At 46.1% G+C, this 27106-nt stretch overlaps 6 protein-coding genes across 6 annotated transcripts; 2 read left to right on the forward strand and 4 right to left on the reverse strand.

Annotated features, from left to right (window-relative positions):
* Positions 1-7246: 7246 nt before the first annotated feature.
* Positions 7247-8593, forward strand: GL218_07141 (putative casein kinase ii beta 2 subunit protein; the record flags this gene model as incomplete). Its single annotated transcript, XM_033583886.1, has 1 exon — positions 7247-8593. One exon carries the CDS (start codon positions 7247-7249, stop codon positions 8591-8593), a length of 1347 nt encoding a protein of 448 aa, XP_033433226.1.
* A 419-nt stretch (positions 8594-9012) lies between these two features.
* Positions 9013-9922, reverse strand: GL218_07142 (uncharacterized protein; the record flags this gene model as incomplete). Its single annotated transcript, XM_033583887.1, has 3 exons — positions 9013-9653; positions 9722-9770; positions 9848-9922. 3 exons carry the CDS (start codon positions 9920-9922, stop codon positions 9013-9015), a joined length of 765 nt encoding a protein of 254 aa, XP_033433227.1.
* A 460-nt stretch (positions 9923-10382) lies between these two features.
* Positions 10383-11318, forward strand: GL218_07143 (putative proteasome subunit beta type-7; the record flags this gene model as incomplete). Its single annotated transcript, XM_033583888.1, has 3 exons — positions 10383-10412; positions 10478-10625; positions 10714-11318. The coding sequence occupies 3 exons, from the start codon at positions 10383-10385 to the stop codon at positions 11316-11318; spliced, it is 783 nt and encodes a 260-aa protein (XP_033433228.1).
* A 924-nt stretch (positions 11319-12242) lies between these two features.
* Positions 12243-14838, reverse strand: GL218_07144 (Glutamine-fructose-6-phosphate aminotransferase [isomerizing]; the record flags this gene model as incomplete). The annotated part of the gene is made up of 5 exons (XM_033583889.1): positions 12243-12463; positions 12522-14098; positions 14162-14393; positions 14534-14604; positions 14834-14838. The coding sequence occupies 5 exons, from the start codon at positions 14836-14838 to the stop codon at positions 12243-12245; spliced, it is 2106 nt and encodes a 701-aa protein (XP_033433221.1).
* A 5396-nt stretch (positions 14839-20234) lies between these two features.
* On the reverse strand, positions 20235-21642 carry GL218_07145 (putative 26S protease subunit rpt4; the record flags this gene model as incomplete). Its single annotated transcript, XM_033583890.1, has 4 exons — positions 20235-20355; positions 20428-20884; positions 20966-21352; positions 21432-21642. The coding sequence occupies 4 exons, from the start codon at positions 21640-21642 to the stop codon at positions 20235-20237; spliced, it is 1176 nt and encodes a 391-aa protein (XP_033433222.1).
* Positions 21643-22540: 898 nt separating this feature from the next.
* On the reverse strand, positions 22541-24124 carry GL218_07146 (uncharacterized protein; the record flags this gene model as incomplete). The annotated part of the gene is made up of 1 exon (XM_033583891.1): positions 22541-24124. The coding sequence occupies one exon, from the start codon at positions 24122-24124 to the stop codon at positions 22541-22543; it is 1584 nt and encodes a 527-aa protein (XP_033433223.1).
* Positions 24125-27106: the final 2982 nt, after the last annotated feature.

Raw genomic sequence — 27106 nt, forward strand, 5'->3', positions numbered from 1 at the left:
GTATCATGTTCTCCCTCCCCCTTTTCACGGCCACCAATTGAAAGCGTGATACAGTCCATTAAGTATCATACACATAGTAATCTAAATCAAAAAGACAAGTAAACACGTTGAGGAATGTACCAAATGGTAGGTCATAGCAGCGTTCTTCTGTTTTGCCATACACACTATTTTCCAAGGTGCGAACTTAGGTCAAAGTACGATGCGCAAGGGACCAAAGCAAACAAAATATTGGAAGACACAAAAAAAACATAAGAAATGATTTAGTTAAATTAAGAAGGTGATAGCCTGTTTGTAGGGAAAGATTTTTTCATCTTATGTTGGAACTATTAGGTTCGCACTTTATGAGAAAATACACTATGCCCTTTTTCTTATTAGTCTTAGAGTGTTAAATTACTAAAACAGTGTAAGAAAGAGGCCAATACAGAGAATTAATTTATCATCCATCTGAAGGAAAACTTATAAAATCGAGATCCCGCCTAACAAGAAATCATATATAACATAACTACCTACCTACCTTTCCTACTTACATCATATAAGTTGTCGTCAAGACTGAACAACAACTAAACTTGAGCCGCATCAATCCGGATCCACCCGGTATTCGGGAAAAAACATACTCCCCGCCAGTACGAATCCGGATGACAAATCTCAATTACGTAATGAGTGAAACCCAATAAGGCAGACACTCGGGTTGCTAAACCTAAAAGCCTTATCTTCTACTTTAATCTTCTACTTTTACATTCCAAATTCCAACTTCCACAATGGATACGCGTCTTCCGTACTTAATATCCATCGAACTAATACTACGGTTACTTGTGTTGGCATAGCTCACTGGTTTCCAATACGTATCGTTAGCTATTAGAAAATGCTCAAACCCAAATTTACGAGCCGTTGACTATATAAGTCCGGTGGGGCATTGCCTAGCCGATGGCGCGCGTCTTTACTTATTCCCTTCATTAGGGCGAGCATAGCGCCTTAAAAGATGATGCTATAGTGTCATATCTTCTAGCCTATATACCGTAGTCGGAATGTGGCGGTGAGCTTATTTCCCCCTTCCTGATCATCGTCATACAATCATGTAGACTAACATAACTTTTATCTAGATATGACTTTTAAGAGTCTCGGGTATATAACCCCACCTCTCCCGCGTCTTCCTTTAGAGGAACTCTCTAAATGATGTAACCCCTCGTTGTCACTCCTCGATAAGTCGGCTCCGCGTCACGTCGTGTCGTCCTGGGCAGGACGATAAAAGGCCCAAGTAGTCGCGGAGCACATATGGACTTCCGACGTTGACGGTCCTAGGCATGACGGAATGAAGAAAAAAGGCCTACGAGCAGCCACGTAGATCTAGTTGATCCGGGTTTAATGCCAAGTCTTCGACAAGACATTGAAAAGGCCTTCTTTAGCGTGGTATTGCGTTTGCCTCAGGCAACGACATCGCGCATGTACAGCTACCACAGTATGAACGAATATAATGAGTTTCATGTGATTATTAATTTATCGGCACTTTAGAGGTCATATAGCGCTATTCGTCATATAGGGTGAGCACTGTCCCTTGTACACTGTACCCTGTTCGACGAGTCGGCGGCTAACATGCTAGATCATGTAGATATACGATCTAGACTTCTACGTTCGACCAAGTTCCAATTCGGCATGTACGACATCAACGATGAGGTAATATCTGGTAAAAGCAACGACTCTTTATGCGGATAGATACGGTACGGCAAATTTGTTATTTGACCTAGAATTTCAGGCGTTCACAAGAATCCGGGGACAATTCAAGCGCCAATGTAATGTAAGTTTTCCAAGGAAACCAAATAACTTCAATACATACCTCTAATACACTGTATAGCTACACGGTAATCTCCACAGTCATCGTCCTGGGCACGACGATAAACGGCCTTCTTCGCTCCGGGTAATGATACCCGGACGACTTCCTCTGGATTTCATTTCTCCAGAGTTCTCTTTTTTTGTGGAGTTCAAAGGATTACTCCATGAATTATCGGGTGGCATAACTGATCCTGAACCTGTAATGCAAAACACCGAGGCTATTGCTTGCTGTTTCATATACATATTCCAGGGCTACCGATACACTAATTAAGACACGAACAAAAAATGTTCGTAAATCATCGACATAGTAGCTATTGCTACTATAAAGGGCATCGTTTGCTGCATTAAATTACAGCATCTCGATCATGAGATGATGCTGGTCTTACACGCCGAGCGCTCCAAAATTTTTGCTTGCGCTAAATGGCGGTCATGGATGCGACCTTGTATGCCTATACCGGTCCATTTCACGACCCGGCTAGCCAGCGAAGTGCTGACTCTGGGATTGGGGTTTTCTCTTTATTGGGGATCTTCCGTAGGGGAAGCCTAAATACCCTTTTTTTGTTCGAAGTTTTTAGCAATCGAGCTGATCTATACAACCGAGGTGCCTCGGCATATTACGCCGGCATCACGGGACGGCTCCTCACGGCTCATGATGGTGTTGAGACGAGAAATATAATTCTGCGTCGCCCTGAGCCTGAGGTAACGGCTGTCTGTACCTCCATATACTTGGGTTCTTTCTGAAGGAGATAAGCGCGATAGTAAGGGCAATATGCCGGAACGCAAGAGATGATCCGTCAAGACTTATATAGTCATCAATCTCTCTAGCGAACCTCGGCAGAAGCTACTTTGCTCCGGAGCCAGCGTCTCGGACTAGGCCGAGGAGAACCCTTCCCACGCCGTTAATGCTGCCTCTTTCGCACCAACTTCGGGTCGTCCCCGGAACCGGTGCGAAGCCACCCGGAGGCGTGGGAGCTAGTTTTGGTAGGAAGGCAAAAGGTCCACAACGCCACAGGATTCCTGTAGGTCTTGTCTGACTTGGGGCTGGGCTGGTCGCGTCTCTCTGCGGACAGGTTTCGCGGGTTCGCCCGCACTGTCTCAAAGGCCCCCGGCTCGATTGGAAACGCGTCTGATCCGGGCGATACAAAACAACCGACTTGATCATCCCGCGGTTGGGAACATGGCAGGTTCCTTAGAAAATTTCTATTTTACATTTAGGATATACATTTCTCTTATTTAAATTTTAAAAAGAAAAGAAGGAAAGACACTAAAAAAAAAAACTAAGAAAATTGACAACAGGGAGCAACTGGTGGGGGGTTTCTGTCTAAGTGGGATGCCGTTGGATTCTCTTGCATAGGATAGTGCTGGATAGCTTGGATTCAAGCCAGACATTGCTTCCACTTGTTTCTTTTCGAGATATATTTCTGTGATGTGTACGATTTGGTGATGTAGTTGGCCTACTATCTAGAGTGTAGTTCTAGGTACTTGACATGAGATCTATATATCATATCATGGAAAATAACCGTCTGATCTAGCATGACATATCTACTTTTTATTCCTAAATAAGCACAATAGATTGATGAGGCTTATACGGCACAAGGTAGTTTTACTAAGACCACACGACAGTAAGATGCTTCACAACAATAAATAAAAACAAGGCCAAGTACTTGTAAACTTCTGTTTGTGATATTGCTAAGTGCGTATTCCTAACAATAATACATCGCCAAGTAGACGCCGGTCGTCTTTTCCCCCACCCGTCTCAACATTGCAGGCGGCTATCTTCATATCCTACAGTCTGGTTGATGAGCACTCTACCAGCAATTGGTATCTGAAACTTCAGTTCTCCCATATTTCGCCAAGTGTGCGTGCGTGCATGTGTGTGGTAGAGTTCCGTCGGGGTTTATATCCCCTATCAATACACCATGACAATCATTCAATCCGTGTGCTTTCATAATTAGGTAGGTATCCATTGTAGGTGAGTTTATTTAGTAGGGCTCTGCGGGCCGCGTGTGAAGCTATAGTTCGGTGTCGTGGTCAGTCTAAGTTACCTCTCTTACATGATGAAGAAGGAAAATGGATATGGGAGAACTCACTTGTGCCACATCTGTCCGAAGAAGCCTGCCTGGGGCTTCTGGTCATGGAGACTAGCACGTCGAGCAAGGGAACTGGGGTCGCTGGCTCGTTTCTGGCTCATGAGGCCTTCGAAGGTTGGTCCAGAGCCCTAGAAGTAGTGCGTGTTAGTAATGAAATACAATTGAGGAAAGTGGTCGTTCAAGATAACATATTAGGAAGAAAAGAGAGAACATACTCTTCGTCGAGAGGGACCTGCCGGTGTAGGGTTATTTGCCTTGTCGCTATCCATGTTGATGATATTAGGGATGTCGATCGACTTGAGATTTGATATAATATGGGTTCACAAAATACTATTCACGTAGGGGAAGTGTGGGATTTCTGAGTGATGAGTGTGATGATGAATATAATAGGGAAACGAGAGAAAAGGTGGGAAGAGGAGGGATTGATCCCTTTTATGTATGTATGTTCACAGTGTACCGAACAAAACCACGCGACCTTTATAATCAAACGACGACAGACACCAACGGGGATGAGTGATAGCTACCCTACCTACCTAGACCTATCGATACTACTACGCAAGATAATAGATGCAAGCACATACATACACTAAGCTACTGCACCCCTTCCATTGTCTAGGCCAAGTTGATTGATCAGCGAGGGAGCCACCCAGCGCTCGGGGATAGACTCCCGGTGATGACTTCACCAATGAACTAGAACATCGGGTTGACTATCAGACTATCCTACCCTTAGTCCAATTCCTCTCTGTCCAGATCGTACCACCTTAAGTTAGTGTAAAGTATTCTGCGTTATCCGAAGAGGTACAGTACATGAATATGACGAGCAACAAGGTGAAAGCAGCAGTAATTGGATTATGAGGTAACATGTACCCATACAAGCTCGTTCAGACAGATGAACGTCATAGACGAGGTATAGCTCCATACTTGCCTGATAGGGGAGCGATGTACAAAACGACCACTCTTTTACCCCGCAAAGTAATAAGAACAAGGAGATCTCGGAAGCTCATATCAGTAAGATCGAATCAGAGCATTTCGATTGACACTCCCCGCTACCTTAATCGGTGGCTTGAGGATGACACCACTTACTTTATTGTCTACCTAAAGGTAGTTATGTACATATGTAAGTCCCGTTGGCGATGCAAGAGCTACATGAACTAATAGGGTTGACTCGTTAAATCGAACAATGTGACCAAATCTAAAGTCTACAGAGATATCGTACGGGAAATGATACGAAAACGTTAATAAAGCCTGATCCAGACTAAGAATCTTAGTTCATCTGGAACGGTAGTAGCGGGGCATACGTTGATACATGTGTATTACAAGAGAAAGAACATACAGCTACATAACTGTAGGAGGTCCGAAGAGGTAGTGTAAATCAATGATGCAACAGGGTCCAGACCCCCAATCGACGCGGCAATTGGTAATACAGACCCACTTTCCCCAGAAAATCCATGCCCACAGCGTTCGCACTTAATGTAGGTAGAGAAGGCACCGACTCGTTAGAAGTAACTTAACATCCGGATAGTATGCACACCTAGACACAGTTGTTGTAGACGTAACATAAAGTAGCTTATGGCACTTATTCAGTGTCATTGTATTATTATGTCTAATCCAGAAGGATTATAAACTATCTCCCGTCCCAGACTCAAACGCGCCAACAGAACCACTACATATGTAGCTACTTGATCCAATAGCTTAATGCTCCCCAGTAGAATCACACATACACGTAGTTCTATACTAAGAACAACTATAAAATCTCTTAAGAAAGGTTAGCTATGTTAACATATAATATATGCAATCAAGAAAATGCTTCTAGCCTCTTCAGTTCTCCAAGGTGATAGAACGGAAAAGTTTCGTCATGAAGAACTCCGACATTATGCAGAAGATTATCATCCGCGAGGCTTGCAATTAAGTATAGAGAGAACCCACTAACCTTCAAAGAATAATACGTTTTCGAGAATGTGTAAAGCTTAAGTTACCTATCGCGACCATCGAGTTAGCGACGTCAACCAAGGCGTACAACAACCGAAGTGTAAATAAGTAAAGTTATCAGTCTACTTATGTTAGCTTTAGTTACAATTGCCAATATCAGTATAGACGCATACCTCATTAAATCAGAATTTTTTGTAATGTTCATTTCCAAGCCCATTGGACAGGATCAAACAGTGTGAATAATGATCATCATTTTACGAGGATAATAACCAGGAGATAGAAATGGCAATACCTACCGAGACATGTTAGCTACGTCCCAAACCCTCTAACGATGATACGCTCGAGTCAACAAGACACAATCAGCTGACGAATTCTCAACAAGAATCCCCCGTGATCCTCCTCTCACAAGGATTGTACGTCCTCGTTTTGAATGAGAAAAGGGACGAGGGTTCATTTATGTCCGCCCGTTCGTTCAAGATATCCTCATGTGAATAGGATGGGTTTGTAGTAGAACAAGTAGTACCTATTCGAGTAGACGAGTTAGCATTGTACGCAAACATGTCATCTAATAACGAGTGGAATAGGTTATGAGGTCAGACAAGGCTGAAACTAAACAAAATCTACATGATGTATTCGGAAAGAGGAATTCCCTAGGTTTGTTGATTTCTTCATCACCCCTCGGTGGAAACAGTGTGAAAATATATTGACTTCGTAAGAGAAAGAACGTACCTTTTATTTTTTTGAACTGGAAAATCATAGAGGAGAATCACCCAGCTGATCAGCAAGAACCTATCTGAGTCGAATTAGCATTCAATTGACCGCCATTATCGTACTTCAAATGTATCCCGATAGTATTTGCTCAGTGTAATTCTAGAGACTTAATCCCCATTGTGTTGTAAGATTTGGATTGTTCAATTTTTCCTTCTTCATAGCAAAGAGCATCGGGAAGACGTAGTAGAGCATAACTAACCTGATAATAACACAGCATAATTAAATAGCTGCTAAGAATAGGAAACTGAGATCCATGACTCGCATTCCATCCAAGTCCCAGAAGCTCAAAAGCTTGAGCAAGCAAGTGTGCGAAGATGGAAAGTTGTTTGGAAGGAAGAAAAAGATTCGTTGAGGATGTAAGGAAGAAAATAAAAATAAAAATTGCTTGGGTGGGGAACACTGGACCCGCCTCGGAGACTTCCAGATTGAGACTTAGGTACCTGACTAGTTTGTGGCAAAACACCTATGGATCTGCGCCACATCTGCTTATCTAAGGGTCCTTATCGGGCGTAAATAGCATCGTCACCGCCCGCCCTCTCTTTACCTTCTTCCCCTTCCTTCCCCAGACCAACCTATTTTCTCACTTCGTCAGTTCGCCGCATAGCGACGAACTCCAAGTGGAAAACACGATGCTCGCCCCTCTCGGTGGAGGCGGCGTATGGACTCCCGCCACGCTGCGGGTCATCCGTACTGCCGCCCTCAACGCGAGCAAGATGATCCGGGCCAAGCTCGCAGCAGCAGCAGCTCGCCCAGCCAACAACGCCGTCCTTGAACCCGTCCTCGTACGCAGCGCACCCCGCTCGCGCCAGCCCATCCACCCCTCCGCGTTTATACGCCAGCAGAAATCTCGACGATGGCACTCGACCACCACGACTACGTACAAGAACATCAACGCTGCGATCCGTCGCTTTATGAGCACTGGCCGACTTGACGCCGCGCCCCGGGTCGACCGGTCCAAGTTCCTCAACACTCAGACCGGCCGCGCGGTTGCTCAGATCACGGGCCGTGCCCCGTTCGCTAGCACCCTGCGCCCGAACCTCACCGGAGGTGCCCTCCCTCGTACTGCTGGTGGATACGGTCTTGGATCCGGACGTGTGGGTGGAGCTCGATACTTCTCCCACACACCCGCGGCTCAGGCCCAGGTTGTCCAGAACGTTTCGGCTGCGGTCAGAGCATTCTGGATCTCCGGCCAGAAGGCACAGTTTGACGGGCTTACCGCCCGCGGCGAGAGGAAGTACCGTACGGTCTCAACTCTTCAAGACGAGACCACCCGCAAAATGGCGGCTGCGAAGCACAACATTCCAGGCTCTTTCATCGATTTCCACCTGAGCCCTACCGTCACTGCTCTCAGCCCCCTCGCTGCTGCGTTCCCCTACCCCTCCGCCGGCTTCAAGTTTCCTGCCCTCGACTCCACGACCCTTAACACCGATGGCTTCCTCGATGTTCTGTCAGTTGACTTCGCCCGCGCTCTAAAGGACCTTACCTCGACCTTGGCGGATATTAAGAAACTCTCATCGCTAGGCGACCTTCCAATACAGCTCGAGAAAGGCCATACACTGCGGGTCCGCTTCCCAGGCGTCGACGCTGAGACCGTAGAGTCCTTGTGTGATGACCTCGGGCTGACAAGGGGCGTTGTAAGGGAAGACCCAGACTTCGCGGCTGAAACAGGTGTCTCGATGGCACTGAAGTTCCCTTTCGCCCCTGGTGCTAATAGCAACGGCGCAAGAACACTTACTTCACCCGGCCGCTCGTTAAGGTCTCAAGGTAGCTTTTTCCCCACAGAAGAGGAACTCTATGAAGAGGGCTTCAGCGAGATTGAAGACAACCCATGGATGTCCCTACCCGACGACCTGGAAGGGTACGAGAGTATGTCGCCACCGATCAGTTCGGGTGAGCACTGTTCGGAAGACTTCGATAACCTCGAAGGTATCTACCGATTCTTAGAGGAGTGCGATCACGCTCATGGAAGATTCTGAACGCGTTGCTGATACATACATGATGAATTACGAAGGGCGCACGTCTTGCTTGGAAAGGTTAAATTGAAGTAAATGGAATAAGGATGCTTTTTGACGTACCTAGGAACCACACTCATTGTATACATATCGCGGAACGATATCCTAGGTAGTCTAGTCTTTGGGGCTACAGGTCCCATATGAGAATTTTCATATGTCGCTACTATACCAAATATACATAAATGAACATAAATATAAACACGAATGACACAAATGAATGAGGAAATGGGTATCTGAAATTGACCAACTACCTAAAAATAGTTAGAGCGTGAGGCCTATGGGTTAGGTAAAGAATGTACTGTCTTCGAGACTCACATCTACTATCCCCCTTCCAAGGTAGACAAATGTGCCAGCGTAAAAAATCTAACACATCCATCCTATTCCTACGCATCAAACCTTGTCTTCCTCTTCCCCGTACTCGCCTTCGACGCACCCCCTCCCTGCGAAGTACTCTGCCCATCCGCCGCCGCCGCCACAAAATCCACCGGCGCGCCCTTACCCCTAGCCCTAGCCTTCTCAACCTCGCTCTGGCTCTGCTTAAGCTGCTCGCGATACGCCCAGCGCGGGAACGCAGCCGGGTCCCAGATATCCGCAGGCAAGGCGGTCCGGTACTGGTCGACCGGGGCGCCGAGGTCGACAAACGACAGCAACTTGTCGGTGAGCGCGGGGTTGCGCAGCGACGGGTTCTGGGCCACCCGCGAGTTGAAGTGCACGCCCTGCCGCTTGAGCTCTAGAAACCGCTCGAACTTGGCGTTGGTGCCTGGCGGCGGTGAGCCTGGGGGCGATGGCGGGATGTCTGTGTTTGGGACGGGGGGCAGCGTTAGGTCCCGCAGGAGCGCGCGCGTTGCTGTGTACGGCGAGCCTGGCGGTAAGCCGGGGCCGTTGTCCTCATCGTCTTCTAGGGGCGCTTCTTCCAGCGGGGGGAAGCTGGGACCGGCGGCTGCTGGGCCTATCTGTGGTCCGATGATGGCTTCTGCTTGCTCATTTGGTTTTTGTGAGGCAGTGCTGGGTTCTGCCGGGACGTCTGTTTACTTGTCAGAGAAGGGATGATATACTCAACGTAAGATAGATAGTACAAGAAAAGACACTCACCTGGCTTCTTATCCAGACTAATGGTAGTATCTTGAGTTTGTTTCAGCGGCTGGCCTCGGCATAATCAGTGCTGTCCAATGCCTACCGGTGCAATTGTATATTATCATCTTATGTTTTCATTCATACCTTTGGATCTGGCTGCTGCTGCTGCACGACTTCTTCATCGTCGCTACTTTCGTAGCCCACAAGGAGACTTGCCATTTTGAAGCTTAAAAAGCCCAGTCTGACTATTGATTTGATTGAAATTTTAATTAAGTCGGAGATATTACTTTAATATGAGGTTGAATTAAAAGAGTGAGTTTCTCATCGCAAGTTCATCACAAGTTAACGTCGGTACGTATCCTAAATTCGAAGTGGGTCTTGATACGGCACATAGGTACAAGATAACACAGCTGCCAAACAGCTGATCACCACCCAGTGTATAAAGTACGTACCTCAACAGCCTAGTCCGGAAGGCAGAACTGACGCGCAGTTCCAAGCTCCAGAGGTTCAACGTCCAAAAGATACTGGAGCTTCGTTGCATCAATCAATATTAGCCTTACAACTTCATATTTCATAAGCAACAACTCCCTTCTTTTTTGCCGCCACATTCCCAACGTAAATTTGAGGCTATTTCAGTCTTGACACTCGAACCTTATCCCGTTGCCCAACTCAGTTCAATATGGATCACCGACCGCAAGCTTGGGGCCGTGTAAGTAGCTAGTGTATGTCCAGACTTCAAGAACAAGAGTTAACTAACAACCCGACTCTATACAGCCCAGAGACGACGTCTACGGTGCCTACGATGCTTCATACATGCAGACCAACGGTCCCAACCAGCACACCCAGTCCCCCGTCGTAACGGGAACATCGGTAGTAGCAATCAAGTTCAAGGACGGTGTGGTCATGGCAGCAGATAACTTGGGTATGCACACATCCTCCCACCTATCTCTCCATCTAGCACTCCCCCACCAACACCGATCCAAACACTCAACACTAACATACCCCCCCAGCCTCCTACGGCTCCCTAGCCCGCTTCACCGATGTAAAGCGCATCCGCACCTTCGCCGACACCTCCATCATCGGCTTCGGCGGCGACGTCTCCGACATGCAGTATCTGGACCGACACTTAACAGAGCTCGGCATCGACGAGGCATACCAGCAGACAGCCCACACGCTGAACGCCCGCAGCCTGCACAAGTACCTATCGAAGCTGCTCTATCACCGGCGCACCAAGTTCGACCCGCTGTGGAACCACCTCCTCGTCGCCGGTCTCGACGAGGAAGGCAAGCCCTTCCTCGCCGCCGCCGACCTCCTCGGCACCACCTTCACGTCTCCCTCGCTAGCCACCGGCTTCGGCAGCATGCTCGCCCAGCCCATCATGCGGCGATACGTGCCGGACGAGGAATCCGTCGCCAACGTGACGCGAGAGCAGGCCGTCGAGGTCATCCGGGAGTGCATGAAAGTACTATTCTACCGTGACGCCCGCTCCCACGACACGTACTCCCTGGCCATCGTGACCAAGGACGGCATTGAGCTCACCGAGGGTGAGAAGCTCGAGAAGCAGAGCTGGGCCTTCGCCGACCGCATCAAGGGCTACGGCACCCAGACCGTATAACCGGTGGATCTCACCTACCTACTCGCTGCTTACTCTTCGAAGTCTACGTCTACTAGTTACTAAGGGTGCTGCCAGCTAGAATTGCCGTAACGCAGACGGAAGGCCAGGGGGTTATAAGAGCAAAGGATCATTGCTCTCGTCGGCATTAGTAGCCAGGCGAGATGCGATATCATCTATATCTATCTAAATGAGAGAACGATGAAGGAAATATACTTGGTTGCTCTAGGGTTGCAATGCCTTTCGATCGACTAGAGAAGAAAGTAAATAACAGGGTAGCAAGAAGATTCTGTATCATTAGAGCCAAGACCCATGAACCTCAGTATTACATTGACGAGTAATTCCTTGCTATTTTATTATAAATTCAGAAGTCATGGTGCGCCTCAGGATTTATACCTAGTAACATATCTATCACCAATTCTGTAAATTAGAGGGTGTGAGTGGAGATGCTTCCCACATCATGTCAACCGTCAGTTCGTACATTGTAGCTACATCGTACCTCATAAGTCTTATCACGATACGAAGATTAATATCAAACGGATGGCCAGATTGCATCTCAAGAATCGAGCCAGTAGCATCGCCGTATCACTATCGATTTTTCTTTATTTCTCTGTATCTTCGTCTAGGCCGTCCTAGACAATATACATGGCTAATTGCCTATCTACCTCCTCTGCAGTACATTGTCCCACGTCAAGAGTAGGCGTGGGGGGCAATATGCATCATCGGGGAATACGGAAGATAGCAACTATCTTCTCTTCCGAGCCCCCCTTTACCAAATCACAATCCCGCTACCATGTATATAAGACGAAGGGCACTCTCAAGAGCCCCAAATCCAACTACCCACCATGATATCGTTTTGTAGTAAACTCCCGCATTGCCTCATAAACCGCCGATAATCAGTCTAATCGTACAGACAGACGCTCAAGATTATTCAACGGTGACCGACTTAGCCAGATTTCGTGGGAAATCGACGTTAAGGCCTTCCATAACGGCCAGCCAGTAAGCGATAAGCTGGAGCGGAATGACGTTGAGGATACCCTGCAAGCAGTCGACAGTCTTAGGAACCTCAATCTTCTGCGCGAGACTGGCTTGGAATTCCTCGTCGCCAGGGTTGCAGATAACGATGGGCTGTCCGCCACGGGCAATGACTATACACTTTGTTAGGATCGGCTCAATTTATACTATAAGGATGGAAACACCACATACCTTGTTGGTAAGCATTTAGCGACTTCTTAAATAAGTCATCACGGGTCAAAATCATGATAATAGGGAGGTTCTCGTCAACCAGAGCCAGCACACCGTGTTTCAGCTCACCAGACATGACGGCTTCACAATGAAGATAAGAAATTTCCTTGATCTTCAGAGCACCCTCGAGGGCGGTCGAATACTGGCTGCCTCGTCCCAACAGAAGTAGAGATTTCTGGTTCTTGAAAGTATTGGAGCAGAGCGCCTTAATAGACTGGTCTAGCTTCAAAATCTCTTTGATCTGTGTAGATATGTTGGAGAGACCCTCGATGATCTCCTCGCGCCTCTTCTGCTTAGATGCTCGGTCTTCGCTAAGAGATAGGGCAAACATGACCATAGCAACGAATTGCGATGTGTAGGCCTTGGTGGAGGCCACACCGATTTCAGGTCCAGCGTTGACGTGAACACCGCAGTGTGTCAGGAGGGAGATAGAAGAACCAACTACGTTGACAATACCAACAGTGAGAGCGCCACGCTCTAGACAGTATCGGAGAGCCATCAAAGAATCGGCTGTCTCGCCAGACTGCGACACGAACACGCATGTGTCGTCACGGAAAACGGGAGCCTCTCTATCGAGGAAGTCGGAAGCTAATTCTACAGCAATCGGGATCTCGGCAAGCTCTTCAAAGATACCTCGGACAGCCATGCAAGAGTGATAACTTGTCCCGCAAGCAATGAAGATGATACGTCGGCATCGACGGATAGTCGCGATGTATGATCTCAGACCACCAAGGGTGACGCTCTTGTGTTCGATGTCGAGACGACCTCTCATAGTGTTGACGACGGACTCGGGCTGCTCGAAGATTTCCTTTTGCATGAAGTGATCGAACTTGCCCTTCATGATCTCCTGGAGCTCGAGCTCCAGAGTCTGGATGCTACGAACATTCGAGCTGCCATCAGCCTTCTTGAGGCGGTGGATATTCAGCGAGCCCTCGTGAATGTGGGCAATGTCGTCATCCTCTAGGTACATGACCTTCTTGGTGTGTTCAACGATAGCCGAAGGGTCAGATGAGAGGAAGAACTCGGCGGGCATGGGCAATCCATCATCAGTCATGAAAGCTCGAGACTGCGAACGGTGGAGTAGGGATTTGTCGGGGGCGCCAAGTAGGGAGCTCGGAGCCAGAAAGTTATCACTCTGCTTCTTTAAGGCAACGTTCTGCGAGGCAGCCTCAGCAGGTAAGGCACCATTTTCCTCAGAATATTCTACATCGACGAAGTCGACCTTCATGCGCTTTTGGGTCTTCACACCAATGACAAGGGGTGAACCCTTGCGAGCAGCAATAACCTCATGGGGGTAGTGGACCGACTTGATCAGCAAACCGTAGGCACCCTCGAGCTCGGTGATGACGGCCTTAGCAAGGTCGACAAAGTCAATGTGGGGATGTTGGTCGTATAGGTACTTTGTGAGCTTCGCAATGCATTCTGTGTCTGTCTCGGTCTCGAACTTAAAGCCCTTTGCGGAAAGGAGGGTCTTCAATTCCTTGTAATTAGTGATGATGCCATTGTGGACAACTGAAAATTCCCATGTGGGGTCGGATCTGGAAGTGTGACAGTCGGATTAGCAAGGGGACTCGTAAGCTCTGCTATGTAAAGGTATTTACCGGTGGGGATGGCAGTTCAGCCGAGAGGGAGGGCCGTGAGTAGCCCATCGAGTATGGGCGATACCGGCATGGGAGTCGAAGACTTTGGTGAGGTCTGGTTTGGACTCCTCGATGAGCTGCTTGAGCTTAGCAACCTTGCCGACCTCCTTGAAAGCGAGCACCTCGTTCTTCTTGTCGCCGTCGACAGCTATACCAGCCGAATCATATCCACGATACTCTAGACGAGAGAGACCTATTTAAATAAAAAGCCAGCTGTCAGCTTTCGTGTTTCCATTAATTATTGTTTGACATGTTTAAGTATATGCTGTAAAATGTAGGCATCATGTACAGCGGATCGAGGAGAGCGGAATGCGGCAGGTTATCGTGTCTCACCGTTCACCAATGTGTCGAGGATAAACTTCCGGTCCTTCTCGACAAGGTAGTTAATATAGCCAAAAATTCCACTATTATAAAAACTCGAATTAGCACCTCGAATTGATTCTGACAGATCGATCCTCCCAAATTGCTCTTATCCCCAACAACTTCATCCCAAAGTCCGAGTAACCATGACGGCATAATTCGAACCATGGATTGGGTTGACCGCCAGAATCGCGGATAGGACAAAGCCCTATTTCCGTTTATTGGGAGCGTAGAACGTAGCAAAATAAAGGACTTTCGATCGAGTTCACATACCACATGTTGCCTTTAGCTTGTTGTTGCAGCAAAGTAAGAATATAGGTGGGTTATCTGGCCTCAATTGCGGGATTCACTCTTCTCCCTACCTAGGTAGCTCTAGAGGGTTTTCCCAGGGTATCAACGATAAAAACGAAAGTCAATAGCGGTGAGCTTGGTGAAAGCTTTTGGGGGGGGTACAGAATTAGGAAGAAGAAAGGATAGAGTTTCCAGAACTTGTTTGGGGGGAGGTTTGGGAGGGCCAAGCTGGGACTTTTAAAGGTAAAAGGGTTGTTACGGTATGGCTTTTTCTACGAAAGAACACTGGTGCTGCTGGCATAGGCTTTTAGACTTAGTTGTTACCAAGTGAGGCAGCATGTACGAGGACGTAGCTACCATAGTACCGCTACTAGTGGACGGCGATGCACCTTAGAGAAGGTAAGAGGGGCTACCAGGGGGGGGGAAGGTGGAGGGGGGAAAAGTGATGTACCTTGTTACGATCGAATCCATGCCTTACTCGTGCCATGTACGAGCTAAGTATCTTCGCGCTTGCTATCACTAATTAGCGTAACTTGTAAGGTACCTTTACAACCCTATGTACAACCCTACATCCCACCACAAGTGCATCCACAACATCATGCAGCTGCAACGTATGTACATGAAGTAAGTATCAATGATACCGCATCGTATGTGCCTACCGCCTTAGATACCGCCTACTAGGTACATGTAAACTGGTATGTACATGTATGCCACGCACATACCTAACCTAACCTCATAGACGCTACAACTTGTAAAAGTTAAACCTCTTCTTTCTCATTATCCCGTATCTATTGGATTATCGTGTCTTTGTCTTTCAATTTTGAACCAATCCTATTATCCAATCTAAACCCATAAACTTACTCGATATGTCTTTACTTATCTCTAAGCTACTTAATAAGTTACTTAACGGTCAGTGGGCTCATGACCCTATGTCCCTCGTTTCCAGTCTCCGCCATTCTATTTGTTGCAAAGGGCGGAATCCAGTTATCAGTCCTTGTTTTAGAATATACCGCCTTGCCATATATTCTTGTCTTTGTGCTGCTAACCTCCTCTCTTTTTAAACACAACCAATCATTGTTACAAACCTATGCAGCGTGCCGAGCCTTTCATCATCTGGGCAACGGCCAGCTTGCTAATACGACGATAATAAAATAACTTTGTTGTGTTACAAGAATTACAAGAACTACACCCCGCTCCATCTGATCTTCGCCTCCACTCCCGGTTTATAGCTCGGAGAACGAAAAAGAATTATGTTGTACCTATTCTCAACGTCGCCAATGACTGTCTCTTCCATCTTTTTTTTTTTTTTGTTTTATCTTTTCGTAAAATAATATTGCGACCAGCTGAGCTGTCTTATGAAAATATTACTAAATACCGAGCAGATACTATTAATGCCTGCGCCACCACCCAATGGAGTGTCAACGCTATTCATTGGTGTCTTCGTGTTCAGTGAAGATCGATTTCCAAGGTGCAGGGCTCGCCGTTTTCCGGATCATCATCCTGGCCGCTGCCCCTTATTTTGGGGCTGTACCTGAGCTCTCTGCACCTGGGGCCATACAGGTGAGGCTTGGCCTAGGCCGGCCACAATGTTACCCTCCACCCCAAAGCTCCCTGCTAGCCTGTTGGAAGTCCCGATATCAGAAACAATCCAGCGTCCGAACACGACCTCCTCTGACGACATGTCGAAAAGGGGTCGACGGCGCTCAATGGTAATAACTTGTCGTATATACTTCTGCCGTATCTGCAATATGGTTGTCACAACAAATAAACAAATCATTATTAGCATTTTTCAGCGTTCGAAAAGGGACCCGTACAATTCGAGGAAAAGCCGTCTCGAAGCCCGGTCAATTCCGCAGAGCATGTCGCCATCATCCTTGATAATATGTATGTACATACCTATCTAACCCTATCTAAGCGGCCGAGCTCTAGTTTTTATTTAGTGGAACGAAATCGTCCAACGTCAGTCATCCAGATCTTTGGTTTGGTTATTGATCCTTTTAAAAATAAGACATTTATTATGTATCTGACAAGTCAGTGTCAGCATTCCTTTGTCATCAACTTCCATAACCTCCATACAAGGGTATCTTGTTATAAGATGTCGTATTTCATTCAACTTTTCTCTTCTCATCTCAATTCAAATCGCGAGTTGTCGGTGAAGATGCCTGATAACAGATTTTCGGTAGTAATATTACAATTGCGCCGGCCTTTTCTTTGTTTCCCCCGTCATATGACCGAGTTGTCCAGCTTTTTATTCGTAATGAAGCTAAGAACTCCATTATGGTAATTCAAGTCAGCTCTACCTGTTACCAACACACACCATAACTCGCGCCGTCGCCTAGTTAGTGACTCGCGCCTGGTAAGGTTAGCTAAGAATAGCATCAACGCATAAACATGATCTACCAATAGGAACCCCTGCAAGATTCATACCTGGCCGCCGGTTACCAGTCATGTAGCATTGCCGGCAACCCACCATTCTGATGTCAGATTGACAGGGTAGAAGGGCTTGATGTATTTATCCCGGAGGCCTACAGTTCGTGGAAGTCCGAACGACACATCTCTCAACACGGCACGTGGTAGTATTGCATCTTGTTTAATCTAGTTGGTTGGAGATCTCGCTATGCGCAACGTCATCTCATAAGTAGTATTTATCACGAAGTGATACAGCATATTTGTGAGTAGGATGATTTAGTCGTAAATGTGACTTTATAATTCGCAAAACTATTTACGTGCTTTATACGATTCATGCATCATTGCTCCAATAAGATGAATACATGACAGATTAAAAACATATTTAATATCTTCATTTACCCTTAGGACTGCTAGTAATAATTAGCTAACCCATATTAGAGACTTTGGGGTTGATTACCCCAGCAGTAGCCTGAATAGGATACTGAAGTCATCCATAGGTATTCATATCTCGAACTATCACACTTTCTTGTCAGTTTGGAGTTTGCCCAGTGTGAGCCTATTATATAGTTCGCAAACATGACTAGCATATTCCTTATATGATCACAGCTAGCTATACAGTAGCTCTCTACGCTAGGGAGAACCCGTCTCTATGTCCCAGTACATTTCATGACCCCGCAAGAAGCTAGGAATTGAGGCTTTTAATCAATACTACGAATTATCAACGTCAACCCAAGTGTTCAGTTTCAACGCCGCGGGGTTATAAGTCATTAAAACTAGAAAGTCCCTACCAAGTGACCAAGTTGATAAGAGGCTCATATTATAAACGTGCATACATCCCTAATACATGGGCTTGAGGCCAAGATAGCCAATCCACGGAACGGTTGGCCCTACACACACATTCTCACCCATGCACTTTCTCAGCCCTACGATCCTATCTGTCTAGGCAGATATATTCTATCCAATAGGCAGCTTAATTCTATCAGCTCCTTAGAATATAGGCGCTTGTGGCTGGTTTCAACTAGGGGGGTTGTAAAATTTCTATAGGTAATTTCAGGACCTTCCTTTCCCCCACTCACGGTATAAACAAGAAGTTGGTATGAAAGCTAGGTAGATACCAAGCTTCTTCCGAGGGAAACCTTCGGTCTTCAATACAAACTTGGGACGGCGTAAGTGGAGCTGTATTACTTCAGGTTTGATCCCGGCCGTGTACATACAGACACCTGGGTATGATTCCAGGACGAGTAGACCCTATTACTAGAAATTTCCATCATAAACGAGTCTTGTTAATGCTACGGAAACTCCACTTGTTGATTGCTTCATGCAGACTACCATGTAACTCTACCTAGGTGCTCACCGCTTTTGTTACGGTCACCTCCAGAAGCACTGTGCCAGTTAAACATCTTAACTCATGTCAGTTTCAACTCGGGCTTTTCGTATAAGATCTCTATACACTTGGTCTATAACTCAATTTTCTCTTATAGGATGCTGTGCTTGTAATTATTAGCGTATGGCTCGGAATATGACTGAAAAGCCATGAAGATATCCAAATCCTAATAAAGCTAACTGTATAACATCCTGACTCGTCCTGCTGGACATTTGACTCTTTCCCAATAACTATATCCACATAATCTATGGTCTCTTCCCATCCTAACAGTATCAATGTAGACAATGTCAGTAAAATGGTAAGGAAACTATGAACGCTTAAAAAATAACCCTCTTTTACTCTAACTATTCACTCATCCTCGTTACATGATACTATATCTAGTTCTCGGCACTGGGTGTCGTTTTCCCTGAATACTCACCCCGGACGATCTCCTATGAAATAAGCACCACACTTTAACTAGAGGGTTCTGTAACTCTTCATCTGAAGCTTTAACCGCCCAACACTCCATCTACGAACGACGTAGACCGAGCTCCGAGGATCTTTATAACGGATAGGAGATACCACAACTCTAAGCTGTCTCCACCTTTAGAGAAATATTGCACCAGCATACAACAGTAAGACTAGTGGTTAAAGATAACAAACATTCGACATAGGATATATGCTTCACGAGACGCCCTTCTAGGGCGCAGCATATAGGCTTAACCCGAAAGACCAACGCAATATCTCCGCATAGTTATTCCTAAAAAAGAATCACTCCTGAAATACCTAGAACGGTAGTTGAGCCTTGGCCTACCAACTCCTGTTATCTGATCAAATTAAATGGAACTCGACGGAGGTATCTATAGATAGTCGTATGTAGATAATTATGATCTTGCCTACGGTATAACGCCTCCCGTAATACGGGCGTCGCATGAAAAAAGACCCAAAGGTGTTTGCTGGGTTACAATGCACTGCCAACAGCAAAGTGTAACAAGAAACTCTATAACATCTCAACAACGCTTTATACGAGAGCGATTATGGGTAAACAAGCTGACATATGCTCCTTAATTACCTGTAAGTCGTACCAGAAGCTCGGTGTGATCCTAACCTCTACCATGAGAGCCTCGGTACCCCTAACACTATTACTATAGTCTCCACCACTGACTAGGTAAAGTAACTCAACAGAACAGAGTCCCTAGGCGTCGCAGTAACCAGGTGGCAATTCTACGAGTACCTAAAGCATTAGGTACCTAGGCTAGCAAGTCAAGATAAGTAAGGAAAAGGGGGAAGACAAGTGAAACACAATAAGCTCATAAGATCGTGTCCTTGATCATATTATTAGCGAGGCTGCTGAGAGACCTCGCCTACTTTCTACATATTTGATAATCGTACACTGAGGACTTAGTCTGCCTACCTATGTAGTTGATTGGGGCTTTAGAAATCCACCTATACGAGAAAATAGGCGGGAATAGCTACCAACTACCGATAATGCCTCGTGGTGCGTTGTTTGGTCTGAACCCCTAACCCCTTGCTATAAGCGGGTTGGAGAGATAGGTCCCATTGAGTAGATCCTCCCCCCTCCAAATACTAGCTATGCTTGCCGCTCTTGTCTCATAGCTTCTGGTACTCTAGCTTGCCTTCTAGCTTCTTCGCTTCCGCTAGCTTTCGGACGGCCTTGTTGAAGTCATCTTGGTTGACAGCATCTCGGTAGGCCTTGATCGCGAATAGACCGCTGTAAAATTAAAGTATTAGCAAATCTTTTTTTGTATAGTATAAACCGCTAGGTAGTGAATGTAAAACTTACGCCTCCGTGACCACGTTTCGCAGATCGGCCCCGTTCAGGCCATCGCTCATCTTGACTACGCTCTCGAAGTCAATCTCGCCTTCGGTGACGACGCTTTGGGCATGGATTTTGAGAATCTCAAGACGGCCGACCTCGTTCGGTAGCGGGATCTCGATCTTTCGGTCAAGACGACCGGCACGCAGTAAGGCGGGATCCAGGGTATCGGGTCGGTTCGTGGCCATGATAATCTTGGTCTTGCCCAAGTAGTCGAAACCATCTAGCTGGTTGAGTAGCTCCATGAGCGTGCGCTGGATCTCTCGGTCTGCACTAGTACCTTCTGAGAATCGTCGGCCACCGATGGCATCGATCTCGTCCATGAAGATAATGCACGGCTCGTGCTCCTTGGCGTACCCGAACATTTCTCGTATAAGTCGTGCCGATTCGCCGATGTATTTGTCGACGATAGCTGAGGAAACGACTATTGGTGTAGAATTAAAGTGTTAGCCAAACAAGATAACTGGCATAGTCGTGTAGTGTAGAATGGAATTTCCGTACGTACCTTTCAAGAAATTCGTTTCTAAACTGCTAGCTACGGCTCTTGCCAACAGCGTCTTTCCTGTACCCGGAGGTCCATATAGTAGCACACCCTTGGGCGGCTTGATGCCCACTCTTAAGAATAGCTCCGGGTTCTTCAACGGTAACTCGATAACCTCACGTAACTCGCGGATCTGGTCATTGAGACCACCGATACCAGCGAAAGAGACTTGACCGGGGTCTTCCAGTGACATGTTGTAAACGAGGGGGTCAACTTCTCGGGGTAGCATTCGCATGATTGTCAGTGTCGTCATATCGAGCGCTACACGGGTCCCCTGCTTCAGTTTGGCCTTGTCGACTTTCGACCTGCATCCAACGACGTATCGGGGGCCTGAAGAGGCCTTGACGATAACTACAAGAACAAGCTGAAGTCAGTATATATTTCTAACGGAAGTTCCAAGTAGTTTAGGTTGGTGGTAATAACGACGTACATCTTTCCTCATCTAACTGCTTTAGGACTTCACCGATAATCTGCCCGACACTTTGTAGGGCCTTGATGTTCTCTTCAGTCTGGTTGAACTCCTTCTCTAATCCCTTGATTTCCACGCGCAAGGCCTTGAGCTTCGATTCCCATTCTCGCGACTCGATAAGCTTGGTTCGGAGCGCTTGGAGCGCATGGTTCCGTTCTTGGTCCGAGGCCATGGTTTGTGGTTGATGATGATGATACGGGTTCGGAAGAGGATTAAATGGTAGTAATAAATGATAGGCACCTAGTATTCGTTTAGAGGAAATGTATGTCGCCGATGTGTTGAGAGTGAATGGCGTCGTATAGGGAATCAGGATGGGATTTGCGGATGGAAAGTCAATTAGATGGAGCTCAAAGTCGAGGCCGTTAGCCGTTGCTGGTAGCTGATGAAGCTTCCGTTTGCCTGGTCGGGCCTGCTAAACTTAGACCCACTGTAGCCCGAACTTCTGCCGCACTATGTACGGATTATGTACGTGAGTGGATGTATTACGTAATATACGCTCACATGTCTACATGTATTTGAATGTTGATTCCAACAGTAGAACAAGCAGGTGATAATATAATTTCATTTATAGAAGAGAATAATGATAATTATTACATGCTATTTACTACCTCTCTTCTTAATATTAACAACAGTGAAAGTACAAAAGGTGTCTCTATAATACATGTAAACTATATACTAATGATGAATGATGAATGACTTGGGAAGAATTTCTTCCATTGCTTCAAAGGCTAAAAGTATTGTATATCTCAAAAAAACCGAGCTAAACAAGCTAATTATCTGCTATAGTCGAAGTTGATTAGAAATATAAAAGGTTGATCGTTCATTAACTTATCCTGCAATTTGAACCCCTCGATGAGGATCAAAATAATACAGTGCAGCCAATACTATGCTCCTGGGGTATATGGTGTAAATCGTGATGCAGCAGCGTCCTTGTTACCTATATATGTAGCATGGTTACCAGCAACTGAGCTGATACAGTGACTCTGCAAAGTTCCGTCTCCGGAACTTTCTGTGTAGAACGTCATAAACGTGAACTCGTAAAAAAGAAAAGAAAAGAAGAAACACATCCGTCATTGTGATTCCACTTCCGCTTCAGCGTCGGCTTCTGCTTCTGCTTTCTCCCATTCGGTTGTGATTTCCTCTCGCACCGTCCGACACCATTTCCAGATTGCCGCCTCGAAGTCTACCCATACTTGAGGGTCGGTGTTGTACACTACTCCCATAACGTCCACCTTCAGCATCACTTCATATCGCAGCTCGGCCGCTTTAATCCAGTATCGCAAGTTCTCTGCGCATCGGTACGGCTTTTGCGTATCCGTATGGAAAGTTCCAATGGCGCCAAAGCGTCGCCGTGACTTCTTGACTGCTGTGTTATGAAGCTTAACAAGCCTTAGGCCGTTCTGTAGGCTGTCGAGGAATGGAGTTGGCAACTGTGTCGCTTCACCAACTGGCGTCCATGGAGGCAACGGTTCAGCGTCGGTATCAATCGAGCTTAAAAACGCAATCTCGCGCTCGATTTCTCTTCCCGACCAGTCACCCTTTATCCACGTCCAGCTGGCTCTCTCGGCACGTTCGGCCTTTTCTATCTCTTCCTCTTTGCGAAGCATGGTGCGTATACTTTCGATCCATGAAGTCATCGTCTTGTGCTCTTCGCCACGAGGACCGCCGGCAAAACACCTAGTTGCCATGTGTTTTAATACCTCCATGACAGAAAGCAGCTCCGAGCGGATCTCCTTTTCGGACTTGATAGAGTCCAAACGGTCTGGATGCTCGTGCGCCGTGTAGTATATCTTTGCAGCGCGGATAGCTAATGTCATCACGTCGAGCAACTGTACTCCTTGGACTTCGTACATTGTTTGTGTTGGCTTGGCATGCCCTGAAGATCGATTTGAATTTATTGGTGCCGCCTCTACAAGTGTTTTCGAGGCAGCGTCTAGCGCCTTGGTCAGGTCTGCTTTCATCTCCTCAATTGTAGGAGGTTTAGGAATATATTTCTCTCGATGATTATAGGTGCTCGTAGTCGGTGGTAAGACATCCATATCCGGATCTTCGAAATCATCCCAATAGAATCCTTCTTGGTCTTCGCTAGGTGACTCAACCATGAGACCATTGCCAAAACTCTGAGGACCAAGGTCTGGGCTACTACCCATCGAGGCATAAGAAGAGTCTACATCTGAGCCGGAGGCTTTCTGGTTCAGCACGGCAGAGGGATCCAACAGTGATAAGTCCAAGGTGGCTCTCGGGTGTCTTTTTCTTGCTAGCTGTCCTCCTTTTCCATCTAACAAGCCTGTCCTTGCAAAGTAGTACTGAAGATGAGATATGCTTCCCAAACTCAGAACACTCTCTCGATGCCTTGCACTGGTAGCAAAGTCTGTCCCTTGCGGTTTGGTATAACCACGTCTTTTTAGAGGCCTTTCTAGGCTTATTGTAGACAAACGCGATGAGGCGTAGCTTGAAGAGGACAGCCTAGATGTATCACTAACTAGTGAATCTCGATATGAACCGTCAGCACTCGAGGCACGGGAGGCGGACGATGTGGTCGAAAGACAGCGAGCCGAATCTGCCCGATTAGAACCTATAGCTGGACGAGGGGCTCTCTCGGGTGAAGGAGAGTCGCGACGAAAGGTTGGTCGCTCATTTTGGTTAGTTGCCATATTTGATGCCTTGGAAATATGGGGTTTTAGTAATCTGGCTGGGGAAGACAGCGGTTTAAATTTAGTAGCTGCGGGTGTTGATCGAATCGCGGAGGAGATTTCGATATCAGAATAGAAGGGCGAAAAAAACGAAAGGCGGAGAGGGCAGGGCCAAATGAGCGTGGGTCAAAGGCTGTTCAACAGCTTCGGGTTAGATACTCCTAGGTAGTTATAGTTTGGTGAAAAGAGCGTTGCCTGATATTCGAATGAGCTTGTGCATCTACGAGAGATATGAAGAATGTAAATGATATGAAATGAGGGTTGATGTTCAAGTCCATGTATCGGGGAATAAAGAATAAACAATCACACATGTGGCCGTTTCCCGTTTTCCCCCCATGAGAATCAATTAAAGCAATTAAGGCAATTAAGGCAATTAAGGAATATCTTACCTTATCTACTTCGTGCCTAGCGTTACCCAATTATTCAACGCATCCGTAAGGAAGTGGGACTTCGGGGAAGGAACCAGGGATCATATATAGAAGATTACATACCTAATGTATGTACAATCTTTTTTTTAGTAAGGTAGTTTTATTCTATTCGCGTCGAGCCGGTCCTCGGTTAGTGGAGACGCGTAAAACGAAATAGGATAACCGTCTTTGCCCCTTTTTTATGCTCTTATTAGTGCCCTATCATCTAATATTAACTAACGTCACAACTCTATGAATGCGAATCCTTTTACATTCGGATTCTTTATGTGTCCTCACCTTAACTAAATCATTGGCATCTATAAAGGTGATGATTATTCAACATAATAATGACTTTGTAGCTAGTTAGGTAGGTAATGTGTATGGCATAGTTTTATATATTGTCTAGAAAGCTAAGCTACTGTGTAATCGAAGTCGGTGCGTTCGTCTGACTGGGCAATAAGATTTAATTACATTGTTGAGTAGGTACGAAAGCCTGTCTGACGTTACGGGTCCCCCTTTTCTCCTTTAATTACGGTGGTTTGTTTTTTTCATCGAGATGTCTGACAAGTTGACAAGTTGTGTAACTGTGTCTAATCCTTTCTCTCTACATCAGCAACATTCTATTGTTCAATTACCCCGCGAATAGCGCGAATAGCGCGAATAGCGTATAGACAACTGTCAGTCCTGCAGCAAGGTAATGCATAATGCGTGTGATAGCGCTTCTAGAAGCCAGGGGATACTCTATCTTCAACGTACATATGTAACGACCAGACTTACCCCCTAGACAAGTTAATTATATCTATTTGGGAATCAGTATGATGACGTAAGGTCTAGGATAGGTACCTAGGTAGCTTAGGTTAAGGTACCCAGTACGTATGATCTATAGGAAAACCACATACAGATCTGTAACAAGTAATGAAGAATTAACTCTACATATAATAGATATTGTTGACATAAACTCCATGGATTATAAATTTACTATTAAGTACTCGAAAACTTGTGAATACATATGTTCAATTCACATCCTCATTTCGATAAAATTCTGTAGCGTCGTAATGTTCATTTTGCGTCTTCCCCGATCCTAGTAAAGCTGGCCCGGAATAAGATACATATGCTGGGCGACATGGTCCTTGCGTCCTAACTGCCTGGCTAACGGTTCCATGAGTCTTCCTAAACCATGTGGCATGCTTGGGGGTTTGCGTGCACGAGACACTTCTGGGTATCATTTAGGTATTATTCTTTAATATTTGCTGTCATAATGGTTACAAGGGATGGCCAGTTGAGATCTTTAACCAAATGGCAAGGCGACATAAAGGATGGGTTCAACGCTAAATGAGGAAAGCACTGCGATGATATGCCGAACAGGTTTGTCACTGTAGTAAAGCGGGAGAGTTTGGATAGCTTGGATAGTTTAGACGGCTAGTGTCACGATCCGCAAAGGGAACCTTGTCGCTATTATATCCACACTGATTTCTCGTTATTACAACCTCACTACATTTATACATACAGATGTATTGTTTTCTGCTAGCTAGGCTGACAGACTGATGGGCTGCTGGGCTGCTGGGGTATTCTCGGAGGAGTAAACCAGAATCGCGGAATAATGAGATTACTAGAGACTGGGTCCGATGAACAAATGGCTGTCGCCCGGGGGTAAGAGAGAAGGAAAAGTTTCAAGTTGCCTCGCTGACTATTAATAAAACAAAAACGAAGCCTTAGAAGACGAAGTTATTTTGCGGCTTTATCTCTACCTTTTACCATATTCGTCTCCCTCTTTTGGTGATTCCCTATGTATTATATTTATATTGTATTAGTACCATATGCCTCATATGCCTCATGCCTCCATCATATGCAAGCCAATATCCAATTGACTTGTTTATGACAGATGCATGAATCATTGCTTTTTTTCTTTTTTTCATTCATTCTGACCGAGTGCAACGGTCCGAGACAGCTAATGTGGCTTGGAAGTTGAACTGGTTGGGCATTGACATCTTTTAACTTAACACAGACGAAAACTTTGTCATCTTTACCTTCCAACGTTTTCAAGATTACCACGCGACCTAAAGGCCCTTACGTTGACTTACAATCAAACATAACGCGTAGCCATTCGTTCCACGCCTTCCGACCTGCAGCTCCGATACGAATACCATAAAATAAAAATCAACAACGCCAAACTAGCGTCGTATCTTCTATTAAAGTGACCAAGGTGATTGGTCTCTCTCGACCCGGGTAGAATCATCGAGGACTTTTCGATCGCTTCGGATAGGCTTGAAGACGGCTGTTTTAAAGAATACGGACCAATTACCGACCGGCGACAGTGCTGAATTACCCAATATACACCGGAATTGGTTCGACCCACCGGACCCTTAGAATTGGAAGTCATTAGACGGCGGCCTGATAGTTGAGTGGTTGAGTGGAAGCTTTTCGCACGTCCTTGCCTTTGCTAGGTGCTACACAAGTACGGTACTGCGTTCTGAAAGGGGGAGGTACTTTACATTTGGAGGTACCTGCCTGAAATTTCATTGCGAACTAAGCATTA

The sequence above is a fragment of the Daldinia childiae genome (genome assembly GCF_008694065.1).
Source record: "Daldinia childiae strain JS-1345 chromosome Unknown Scaffold8, whole genome shotgun sequence".
In the NCBI taxonomy this organism is placed as follows: Eukaryota; Fungi; Ascomycota; class Sordariomycetes; order Xylariales; family Hypoxylaceae; genus Daldinia; species Daldinia childiae.